The following is a 12522-nucleotide window of genomic DNA, read 5'->3' as shown; positions in this document are numbered from 1 at the left end:
TTAAATCGAATATGTGGAATCGATATTACAAAATCGAACGTGTGTGTCCACACTAAGGACAGTAATTCGACTTTGTGAGTCCACACTAACGGGGAAAGCGTCGACATTGGAAGCGGTGCACTGTGGGCAGCTATCCCACAGTTCCCGCAGTCCCCGCTGCCCATTGGAATTCTGGGTCGAGCCGCCAATGCCTTCTGGGTAAAAAAATGTGTCGAGGGTGCTTTTGGGTAACTGTCGTCATCCGTCCGTCACTACCGCCCTCCCTCCCTGAAAGCGCCGGCGGGAAATCAGTTCGCGCACTTTTCTGGTCAGTGACAGCGCGGACGCCACAGCACTGCGAGCATGGAGCCCGCTGCGACCATCGCTGCAGTTATGGCCGTTATCAACACCTCGCAGCTTATCATCCACCTTTCCCAGAGGCAGATGCAGAGAAATCAGGCGAGGAGGCTACGGCACCGCGGTGAGGACCTGAAGTCTGAGAGTGGCACAGACCTGTCAGAAAGCACGGGACCCCACGCCGAGGACATCACGGTGGCAATGGGTCATGTTGATGTTGTGGAACGGCGATTCTGGGCCCGGGAAACAAGCACGGACTGGTGGGACCGCATAGTGCTGCAGGTCTGGGATGAATCACAGTGGCTGCGAAACTTTCGCATGCGGAAGGGGACTTTCATGGAACTTTGTGAGTTGCTGTCACCTGCCCTGAACCGCAATGACACCCGGATGCGAGCAGCCCTGACTGTCCAGAAGCGAGTAGCCATAGCCCTCTGGAAGCTTGCAACGCCAGACAGCTACCGGTCAGTCGCGAACCACTTTGGCGTGGGCAAATCTACCGTGAGGGTTGTTGTCATGCAAGAAGCCAACGCAGTCGTTGAGGTACTGCTCTCAAAGGTAGTGACCCTGGGAAACGCGCAGGTCATCATAGATGGCTTCGCCGAGATGGGATTCCCAAACTGCGGTGGGGCTATAGATGGAACTCACATCCCTATCCTGGGACCGGACCACCAGGCCAGCCAGTACATCAACCGAAAGGGCTACTTTTCAATGGTGCTGCAAGCACTGGTGGACCATAGGGGACGTTTTACAAACATCAACGTCGGATGGCCGGGCAAGGTTCATGACGCTCGTGTTTTCAGGAACTCAGGTCTGTTTAGACGGCTGCAGGAAGGTATTTACTTCCCGGACCACAAAATAACTCTTGGGGATGTGGAGATGCCTATAGTCATCCTCGGGGACCCAGCCTACCCGCCAATGCCCTGGCTCATGAAGCCCTATACAGGCGCCCTGGACACTGAAAAAGAACTCTTCAACTACCGGCTGAGCAAGTGCAGAATGGTGGTGGAGTGTGCTTTTGGCTGTCTCAAGGGGAGATGGAGAAGCTTACTGACTCGCTGTGATCTCAGCGAAACCAATATCCCCATTGTTATTGCAGCTTGCTGTGTGCTCCACAATCTGTGTGAGAGCAAGGGGGAGACTTTTATGGCGGGGTGGGAGGTTGAGGCAAATAGCCTGGCTGCTGATTACGCCCAGCCAGACAGCCGGGCGATTAGAAGAGCCCAGCGGGATGCGCTGTGCATCCGGGAGGCTTTGAAAGCTAGGTTCCTGAGTGAGCAGGGTAACCTGTGACTTTTAAGTTTGTGTACAGAGAAGCTGAACCTGCCCCCGTTTCTTTACCCACTAAATGTTCAGTATCCTCTCCAGTGACATACCCCGTTCCCCCCCTTCCAACACACGTTTAAAAATAAAATCACTTGAATTTTGTTAATGAACACCGTTTTCTTTATTACTGTTTTCGCGGGAAAGTGTTGAACCTGGGACGCAGACTGTGGTGGGGAGCGGGTGTAGTGTAGTGATGCAAATGACGCTTCTAAACTCCAGGAATGACAGGCTCCGCAGTGGTGGACTGGTGGTTTCAACGGAGCCTGCCACCCCTCCTGTTCGGGACTCTGTGGGGGGGGGGGGGCTATGTGACTTTGTGGCAGGGGGAGGACGGTTACAGATCCCCTGCTGCGTGGCTCTGTGATCCAGGATAAGGACCGCTGCATAAGATCTCTAACTGCCCTCCCCCGCCACAAAGTCACAGAGTCGTCCTCCCCCCCCCCCCCCCCCAGAACAATAAAACCACCTCCCAGACTGACCAGGGTAACTAGTGACTGCAATGTGTGTGTGCCCTGCTGCTGAACCTGCCCCCGCCTCTGTACCCTGGTAAAGGTGACTGTCCTGTCCAATTACCAGCCCCCTTCCCCCCCTTCAGACAGACTCTCCTCTAAAAGAACATGTTGGAAACAGTAATTAACAGAAACGTATTTTTTATTAGCAACTACACATGAAACTGGGGGGTGAAACTTGGACGGGGGCTTGGGTGAGGCGGGAAGGAAAGGACTTGTCAAATTTTGGGGAATGAGAGTCTTCTAGTAGTAGAGCAGTCTGCAGGGGTGGAGTGAGAGTTTTCACGGACTCTGCCGCCCCTCCTTCTTTGGACTTTGGGTGAGGGGGGTATGGGATGTGGTGGCGGGGGAGGGCGGTTACAGATAGACTGCAGCGGGGCTCTGTCCTCCTGCCTCCGGTCCTGCAGAACATCCACAAGGCGCCGGAGCATGTCCGTTTGCTCCCTCATTAGTCCAAGCAGCGTTTGAGTCGCCTGCTGGTCTTCCTGCCGCCACCTCTCCTCCCGTTCCATGTGTGATCGGTGCATTTGGGACAAGTTCTCCCTCCACTGGGTCTGCTGGGCTGCCTGGGCTCGGGAGCAGCCCATAAGTTCCGAGAACATGTCCTCCCGTGTCTTCTTCTTCCTACACCTAATCTGCGCTAGCCTCTGGGAGTGTGATGCCAGGCTAGGTTGGGAGACAGTCGCAGCTGTGGGAATGGGAAAAAGGGAGTGAATTCCTCAGAAAGATAAATTTCGTTGTGAACAAAGAACATAGTCTTTCTCTGTGAACAAGACCATGCACAGCACCTATCACATGCGCACTCAGGACAAGGTCGAATTTTCGGCCTTTGCATTCAGTGCCTGGGGTCTTGCAGTGCAGATCAGAGAAGCGGGGCAGGACACCGGAATTTGTGTAGCAGGCCAACATGGTAAGCCGTAGACTTGTGGCTGCTTAAAACTTTAATAGTAGCACTGGCCTCCTTTCACATTGAAAGCAATGCCAGTCCCTGCTGCCAGCAATCCGGCAAGCATGAACTCTGCCCCTGTCCCACCCCCTCGCGGCTGTCCCAGGGAAAGATCCCTGTATGCTGCCCCTCTCCCACCTCCACCGCGTGGCTGTAAACCGCCAGTTACAGTTCTGTAAAGGAACAGGCAAGCAGTCCCAATACTAACATTCCCCTACCTAATTCAAAGCAGGTCACCATGAGCGACATCACTCTGATGAGGATTTCAGAGACGGAAAAAGAAAGGATGCTTCGGGAAAGCCTGCAAAGACCAGGGCCATATGCCGCCATGCTCTGCAGGGCAATGATCCCGGAGTACTTGCTTGTCTCCTGGCGCGGAAATGTTTGCTACTACGGAGGACCCAATAAGGCCGCTCTCCCCAGGAACCTGATGCAAAGGCTTTCCAATTACCTCCAGGAGAGCTTCGTGGAGATGTCCATGGAGGATTTCAGCTCTATCCCCGGACATATAGACCGGATTTTACTGTAGCTGCACTGGCAGGGACTAAACGGTAGAGCGGCTTGGGCAGAACAATCATGCTAAACTGGACATTGTTAGATTTTTTTCAGTAGTTGCACTGCCAGGGACTGAACCGTTAAGCGCCTAGGGCAAAGTAATCATGCAAGACCCATTGTTAATATTGTTAATATTCCTGTTCTGTTAAAAATAAATGTTTACATGTTTAAAACACTTACTGGCTGATCCTTCCCCTGATTCTGTGTCCGGGTTAACGGCTGGGGACGGTTGGTAGGGGATCTCTGTAAGGGTGATGAAGAGATCCTGGCTGTCTGGGAAATCAGCGTTGTAAGCGCTGTCGACTGCCTCGTCCTCCTCATCTCCTTCCTCATCTTCCCCGTCCGCTAACATGTCCGAGGAAGCGGCCGTCGACAATATCCCATCCTCAGAGTCCACGGTCAGTGGTGGGGTAGTGGTGGCGGCCGCACCTAGGATGGAATGCAGTGCCTCGTAGAAACGGGATGTCTGGGGCTGGGATCCGGAGCGTCTGTTTGCCTCTTTGGTCTTCTGGTAGCCTTGTCTCAGCTCCTTGATTTTCACGCGGCACTGCGTTGCATCCCGGCTGTATCCTCTCTCTGCCATGGCTTTAGAGATCTTCTCGTAGATCTTTGCGTTCCGTCTTTTTGATCGCAGCTCGGAAAGCACGGACTCATCGCCCCACACAGCGATCAGATCCAAGACTTCCCGATCAGTCCATGCTGGGGTCCTCTTTCTATTCTGAGATTGCATGGCCATCTCTGCTGGAGAGCTCTGCATCGTTGCCAGTGCTGCTGAGCTCGCCACGATGTCCAAACAGGAAATGAGATTCAAACTGCCCAGACAGGAAAAGGAATTCAAATTTTCCCGGGTCTTTTCCTGTGTGGCTGGTCAGAGCATCCGAGCTCGGACTGCTGTCCAGAGCGTCAACAGAGTGGTGCACTGTGGGATAGCTCCCGGAGCTATTAGCGTCGATTTCCATCCACACCTAGCCTAATTCGACATGGCCATGTCGAATTTAGCGCTACTCCCCTCGTTGGGGAGGAGTACAGAAGTCGAATTTAAGAGACCTCTATGTCGAACTAAATAGCTTCGTGGTGTGGACGGGTGCAGAGTTAATTCGATGTAACGGCGCTAAATTCGACATAAACTCCTAGTGTAGACCAGGCCTTAGTTCAGTTTCATTCTTAAAGTGACCAGGGATTTTTATCTTGTTATTACTGTGTTGATGTTGAAGAGCCATGGTTTTGCTGAGAAATTTCTATGCCTTTCTTTAATACAGGGGAGTATGGGCACACAGTTAAACAATACAGTCCTTCTGGTAAACTTATTCAGATCCTGGGTACTCAAGGTAAAGCTGGCTCAGGTTTAAATCCGCTGCAGTTCGATCAGCCAGCAGAAATATTTGTGGAACAAACAGGGGAGATCTACATTGTGGATGGAGATGGAGGGATGAACAACAGATTATTCAAACTGTCCACAGGTATGTGAAAAGGGAACGTACACAAGAGTTGACATTTGAAAATGTAGAGGCCTAGTAGTTTTAAACATCAACATTGCTAACTGTGGGCCTGATCTTATGGCAATTAGAATTAGTTGACAGACTCCCCATTGATTTTGATGAGCTTTGGATCAGAGCCTATTTCACTACTGATCATTTTAGCAAAAATACCCAGCTAATCAGCTAACTCCTTGATTGTCATGTTTTTAATGCACCTCTACCCCGATAGAACGCGACCCGATATAACACGAATTCGGATATAACGCGGTAAAGCAGCGGGGAGCCCCGGGCCCTTTAAAGCGCCACCCAAGACCCGCTGCTTTACCGCCTTATATCCGAATTCGTGTGGAGCCCCGGGCCCTTTAAATCACCGCCCAAGCCCGGCTGCCAGAGCGGGCCGGGCTGGTTTGTTTACCTGCCGCGTCCGCAGGTTCAGCCGATCACGGCTCCCACTGGCCACGGTTCGCCACTCCAGGCCAATGGGGGCTGCAGGAAGCAGCGGCCAGCACATCCCTCGGCCCGCGCCGCTTCCCGCCACCCACATTGGCCTGGGACGGTGAACCGTGGCCAGTGGGAGCCGCGATCGGCTGAACCTGCGCACGCAGCAGGTAAACAAACCTGCCTGGCCCGCCACGGTGCTTAGCCTGGTGAGCCGCGTGCCAGAGGTTGCCGATCCCTGTACTACATAATAAAAGTGAAAACTACTTTTTCATTATTTATTCTGGTTTCTACTATTAGATTTCCAGGAGATATGGCTGCGTGGGGAAAATGGTACAGGTGTTGGTCAGTTCAAGATTCCTCACAGTGTCACAGTGGATTCTGTTGGACGGGTAAGGAATTAAAACTCTATTTTTCAGTGTTTTAGAGACAACTTTTATGCCTTGTCCTGTATATGTCTACATGTATTTTTGGTACTTAATGTCCTTTGGGGGGGGTGGGGGCGGGGAAAACAACCTAAAAAGTGCCATTCTTTCATCTTTGATTATTGAGATCTGGCCTACTGCATACAATTTTAATCACGTGAGCAGTCATGCTTAACTTTTTCACATTGAAAACTTTTTCTTGACATGGTTGGGAGGGTAAGAGGAAGTCTTGACAAGCTGCCATAATCTCTTCACATACATATATACACGGACTTCCTACAGACCCCAGGAAGAGGCTGCTACTCCTACAGACCTTTAAAGGGTTTGCACTGCAAGGGGGCAAGAAGAAGGAAGTCCCCCTAACATGCTGCCATCCCCATCCTGTTCCTGTGCATCTTATGGGCTCTGTAAGGTGGGAGCATTGACTCTGAGAACCTTTGGTGTTGTGGCTCCAAAGCTCCTTCAGAGAATCTTAGGACAATTTAAAAACTAAGAAAATTCCCTGACATACAACTCTGATGGGTTCTAACTTAGATAGAAGCTTAACTGAGTGCCTCAGAGGTTGAGTACACATTGTGACACTTCCCAGGTAAACACAGGGTTATGTGGCACCTCACTACCACCTGCCCTTAGTGTGAGGAAGCCTTGTCTGGGACTGCTGGGGATCAGCTCTCCAACCTTACTGGCCACAGGCAACACAAGTACTCCCCTCTAGGCCTTGCAGGCTCTGCTGTCACTCTACAGGTTAACGATAGGCCACTGGAACCGTTGAGCTCTCCTAGTGTCTCCCTGGAGTGTCCAGACTTTTGTCCATGGGACACTCGCAGTATTCACCAATCCGCTGCTTCCAAGAAACTACAACCCACCTTGCCAGTTTAACTTCAGATCACCACTTTGCTTAACTCGCAGCACTTAGATTTGTTTATAGTGAAATCAGGTATAAATTTATTTAACAAAACATAGACATTCAAGTAATAGCAAGTGGAAATATTGGAAACAAATGATTGTATGTAAAATAAAATCATAATATGCATTCTGGAGCCTAGACTTAATTGACAAGATACCCTCATATCTAGTAGGATAGGATACTGCTCGCCCAAACTCCTTGCAGCACTTTACAGCTAGGGTGGCTATGACCCTTCTTTCATGAGACATACACGCTGTAAGTTTGCCTCCGAGATGAAGGATTCAGTGTGTCTCTTAGCACTCCAAGATATACCAGACCAATTCTTTGTCTTTATTCATAAACAGGACACACCCCTACTCTTTGTTTCTTCCTATAAATTTTCTCTCTTGTATATTTCTCAATCTCTCAATTTGTACCTGGCTCAGTATGCAAATAGGCATACAGTGTGTGGCATATAACACACCAATGGCCAGACAGGGAAATAGATATCAGTTACCTCCTGTGTGAAAGGAATATCTTTGAGGTATGCCACTCCTGGTGATCTGCCTTAACTCCAAGACCGTAAAAACATAATTTTCAGTATATATTAGGGAATCCCTGTAAAAACATGCGTGCCCCCTGTGCCCTCTGCCAGTTGGCACCAGGCAGGGAGTCCCTGGGTCACACACAGTCTTACAGAAATGCTTTAATTTCTCAGATAAATAAATACATAAATAACTTTTAAAATATAAACTTTTTTTTTTAAATTCAAAGTATGGAAATTCACGGGTAAAGTACACAAACTGTCACTTACCTCTGCCCCTGAGCAATAATCTGACCTCAGCAATAATCTGAGAAAGCTAAAATGTTTGATGGACATGATTGTCTATAACAAAACAGTTTCATCTTGTCAGCGATTGCAATAAATGGGATGCCTTAATCTTAATAGTACAGTGTTATTACAACCCATTCACAGTCCACAGAAAGAAGCCTACTCCACACATTTCTGTTTAGCCCAAGGGCATACTGAAGATAACCAATCCCCAGAATTCCCTGTGCCAGCCAGTTTTCAAATTGTCATTGCGCACATATGTATTTACATATGCAAACCTCCTAGACCCTGCTCATGAAATTAGATCACATGGCTGAAAATAAAGAGCAATTATTAGTTTGGTAACATCATACTTAGTATTGGATATGTGTATGTATATGAGCACTGAAAAACCTGTGTTTTGTGGTAAACATTTCTGTCTTGCACCCACAAAAGAGGGGAGCATAAGACACTGGCATCTCTATTGGGGCAAAGTAAAGTAGTTTGTGTATCTTACCTGTGATTTTTGATATTTAGTTTAACTTCATTGTAAGGTTTTTTGATTTTTTTTTTTTTTTTTTTTTTTTTTTGAGGGGGAGTCTGAGAATTAATACATGGTTAGTCAACTTTGTAAAATAAAAGTTGAGCCAAATTCATTCCTGATGTAACCCTCTTTTCTTCATTATATTTGGCCCATTATGTGTAAAGAACATCTGATGCTTTTGATGTAGCTATTTATAGCTGTATATACTGTATTGATGTATTATAGCTATATTTACTGTGTACAATAGGTGTGGGTTGCTGACCGAGGAAACAAACGAATCCAGGTTTTTGATAAAGTCACAGGGGAATGGCTGGGGTCCTGGAGTAGTTGTTTCGTAGAAGATGGTCCCTCTTCTGTCAGGTACTGTAATTATGTATTTCCACAAACACATTTCAAAGGAAACAGAATGCGACTTTTTCTCCAGTAAGATTCCACATTACTTTAAGTTGATAGCAAATGCTTGATATCAGGCTCTGGAATTAGCAAGTGGAATTGCTGTGGAATTAGGTCCTGACTCCTGATCCTTCAATGGGATCTGTAAAGGTAAATCCTTGCAATCATATGACTTCATAAGATCTGCCTATGTGGATCCATCTGGTGGATTGGGACTTTCATTTTAATTTAAAGCTGTGAGTTTCATAGACATTGGGGAACATGATTAGGAGCTTGATATTGCCCCCCCTTACTCAGATGTGTAAAGGCTACAGGCACAGGCCCTAACTTCCTTTGTGTAAATTCCTATTAATTTGCTGTTACACCAAAATCTATGGCTCCAAAGAGCAGCAGCAGCAACAGCATGTAGAGCAAGTCCTGCATGCTTACTCTGTATACTCTACAGCACTGTGAGACTGAGAATGTTAGAATCGTTTTCATTTGATTTGAAAACTTCAGCAGCTGGCAGTTAAGTGACTGACACATGAGTTATACATGAGGATACCCTAAAACTCAGATTTGAAGTCCAAATCAGAAAGTTAGAAAACTGATTGCCTCCTCTGCACATGAATGCTGTTTGCTTACCTAGATATGGATAATAATTTTTAAAGCACATAGCAGTGTTAACATGAAGTGTTCTAAGAATATGTTAATTCTAATTTTATTTATTTATTTTTAGATTAACTACCAATGAGGAATATCTAATTGTAGCTCAGCTGAATATTAACAGAGTGTCTGTCTTGGCAGCACCACCGATAGGATCCATTGGAGATTGCCATGTGGTAAACACAATCCAGCTAGCTGATGAGGTTAAACCACACCTTGTGGATGTAAATGTGAAGACTGGAGCAATTTATGTTGCAGAAATTGGTGCACAACAAGTACAAAAATATGTACCCTTAAACTAATGGTTTTCTTTGGTTCATTCAGCACAAGCCATTTCTTCTGGATTACAAGACCTGTGCTGGATTTCCTTACATTCATTGCAGACTGTGCTTCCATTCATAAGCACAGCATGTTGCAGCACTAGAATGCATAAAATAACTGTTTTGTGACCTGCTCTCACTCTTATTTTCTTTGTCAAACTCAGGGAGCTATTTTCTCTTGATCTGTCATTATTCGTCTTTACTGGCATCTTTTGTGTGTTTTGTTTCATTTTTGTTAGTTGTTGGGATTTGGAGAATGCATTTGATATGCATATTAGTTCCATTTTACCCTGCTTTTAACTTCAAGGTAGTTTTTCCCCTTGTCTCTTAATATATCATAAGACATTAGGTTTGTAATTATTCTGCTAGTCTAGACATAATTTCCATTGTTAATCCATATACACTCTACCTCCAGTGTCCGGGGTGAATCTTGTGACTTCTTTGCCTAGCCAGTGCACTCTGCTACCTCCTAACGTCCTAGCTGGCAGAGAGAAATGTCTACATATTTAATTTTCCAGAAGCCTTGTCCACTTGAGGCTCTGGACTCTAGCTTAACATTGCTTCAGGTTTCCTTGACTCTTTATGCTAACATTGTCCAACTCAGAACATAAAGATGTAGCATGTCATAGTCTCCTGGGCTTCAGTGCGACCTTTGACACTTATGGCCAGTGCTGAGGTTTTAGCATCTCTGGCATCTATCTTAGGTAATCATTGATACAGCTGTTGACATCAAAGGCATCAGTTCTTTACTGATTTAAGCTAACTCCATATAAAGCACTTTAAATGAAATTAAGAGTGTCTTCACAATGAGGTGACACTGATTTTTAACTAACTGAGTTTCTAAATTGATTTAGTTAAATCGGTACAAGTTTTATGTGTAAGCAAGGCCTCAAAGTAGAATGTGTTGAAGTTTAACATCTGAGATCCCTGAGGCACATACTGGGGATTTACTAGGAGATTTTTAATCAACCTTAGGCCAGGATACCTATAACATGCTTCTGTCCTCTTAATCTTGTTGAAACTTAGACACGTTGTCTACAGCAATATTTGGCCTTTGGATTCTTGTTTTTAGAGACCAGTCTGATCTTTTATTCTGCCTTCAGATTTTCATGGACATTCTTTCAATATTAAGCTGTGACTTTCCATTTCTTTTTGAGGGACTTCTGCCAATACATCAGCAGCTGATTTCTCTTTAGCACAGAACTTGCAAACTTCTTTGTGACTGTTCCAGAGTCATTGTCTTTATATTTCTTCCCCTGAATCCAGTTTGGGTTTTGAGTTGAATAAATTAGCTTCATTATCTTCTCCAAAAAACATACACCAGCATCTTTCTGTCCATCCCTTCCCTAGTCCACAGTAATTCCAAAGCCTTTTAGGTGTTGCTGGACAGCCTTTCAGAGTATCCTCTCTTCAGTGTAGAAGGGGTGAAAAAAGAGCACCAGTTCTTTGATATATTTCTAGTGGTCAAGAATGACTCTCCTGGTGAAAGATTGGATGCATCTTAAGAAACTGTGGACCCATCCTCCTTGTTCAGTCAGGAGTTATGAATGCTTTTTCCTTTTCTTTTCACATAACTATCCTGATTCCTTGGCTATTTTGGGTGCTAGTAGTAGGTCAAGAGAGGCTAAGCTGTTCCACTTCCCCAGGTAAGGAGTATGGGAAGTGGAACCATGGTTCACCATCATGGATGTCCCAGCAGTTGAATGTGGTATTGCTTAGTTCAATACCAGGTTAACTAAAATTAAGGTTTGCTCAGTTTAGCCTTGAAGACCTTTCTTGCCACAGTGTCCAGATCCTTATGTAACATTACAGCAAGTCTACATGAATCATCAAGGAAGAGTCAGATTTGGTTGCCATGTCTGGATATTATTGCTGCTTTGGAACCAGGCAATCCTGAACAAAGAGGACTTTGTATAGATGGTTGTGATACTGAAAAAGACACTGTACTGGCAGATACCTTCAGATTGGCAGCTCAAGAAGCCTTCCAAGTGATGCAGATCATGAAGTTCTGCATGTGCCTTAGAGACTTGACTTTGAGACTTGTCACTCAAACATCAATTTTTTAAAACCATTTTTGGCTGACTTTTGCTGCCCCCCTCATCCTTGGAATCAGTGGGAGCTAGGTGCCTAAATGCCTTTGAGAATCTGGGCCAAAGTGTGTTTGTTCAGTTTATAGGTACTTGTGGTATGAACAGATGTCACCTGGTGATTAGTAGGAGGCTATCAAACTCCTTTTCACTGCTATACTTGTGACCTAGTTCAAGAGGTGACTGATAAGTGCTTGAAATTGTAAAAATAATTGAGCAAAATTACATTTTAGCATAATTTGGCAAAAAGTAAGTAAGGCTTTCACAATGGGGGACCTTATGGCTTAATTTGAAAGTGCTCCTCATTTCTGTAGCTTGGTGTGATGACTTTGGCTGCATGGGATTTTTTGATCTGGGGAAAAGTGGGGGAAAAAATCAGACTGGTAAACTTGAACTGTTCATCTAAATGACAATGTTTTGTATAAAAAATGTTTTTAAACACATTTTGCCTGATTTGCACACAGCTTAGTAAAATTACTTACTTGGAAGCTAAAATTCTGTGTCCCTTTTCTCTTCCTACCTCACCACTCTTGTGACTCTCTTGTGACTAAGTGATTGGGCAACAAAATGGCAAATGAAATTTAATGTGGATAAATGTAAAGTAATGCACATTGGAAAAAATAACCCCAACTATACATACAACATGATGGGGGCTAATTTAGCTACAAGGAGTCAGGAAAAAGATCTTGGCGTCATCGTGGATAGTTCTCTAAAGATGTCCACGCAGTGTGCAGAGGCGGTCAAAAAAGCAAACAGGATGTTAGGAATCATTAAAAAGGGGATAGAGAATAAGACTGAGAATATATTATTGCCCTTATATAAATCC

The 12522-nt window shown here is 45.7% G+C and overlaps 1 protein-coding gene across 1 annotated transcript in view; it reads left to right on the top strand.

Moving 5' to 3' along the window:
- NHLRC3 (NHL repeat containing 3) overlaps positions 1–12180 on the top strand; it is a 30083-nt gene extending 17903 nt beyond the window's left edge. The window contains exons 4-7 of the mRNA XM_065412944.1: positions 4929–5129; positions 5886–5977; positions 8499–8611; positions 9363–12180. Of these exons, the coding sequence (XP_065269016.1) occupies positions 4929–5129; positions 5886–5977; positions 8499–8611; positions 9363–9591 (635 nt within the window). The 3' untranslated portion in view covers positions 9592–12180. The remainder of the gene's footprint in view (positions 1–4928; positions 5130–5885; positions 5978–8498; positions 8612–9362) is intronic.
- The last annotated feature ends 342 nt before the right edge of the window (positions 12181–12522 follow it).

This window comes from Emys orbicularis, chromosome 1 (genome assembly GCF_028017835.1).
Source record: "Emys orbicularis isolate rEmyOrb1 chromosome 1, rEmyOrb1.hap1, whole genome shotgun sequence".
Taxonomy (NCBI): Eukaryota; Metazoa; Chordata; order Testudines; family Emydidae; genus Emys; species Emys orbicularis.
This window is presented reverse-complemented; position numbering and strand designations above follow the sequence as displayed.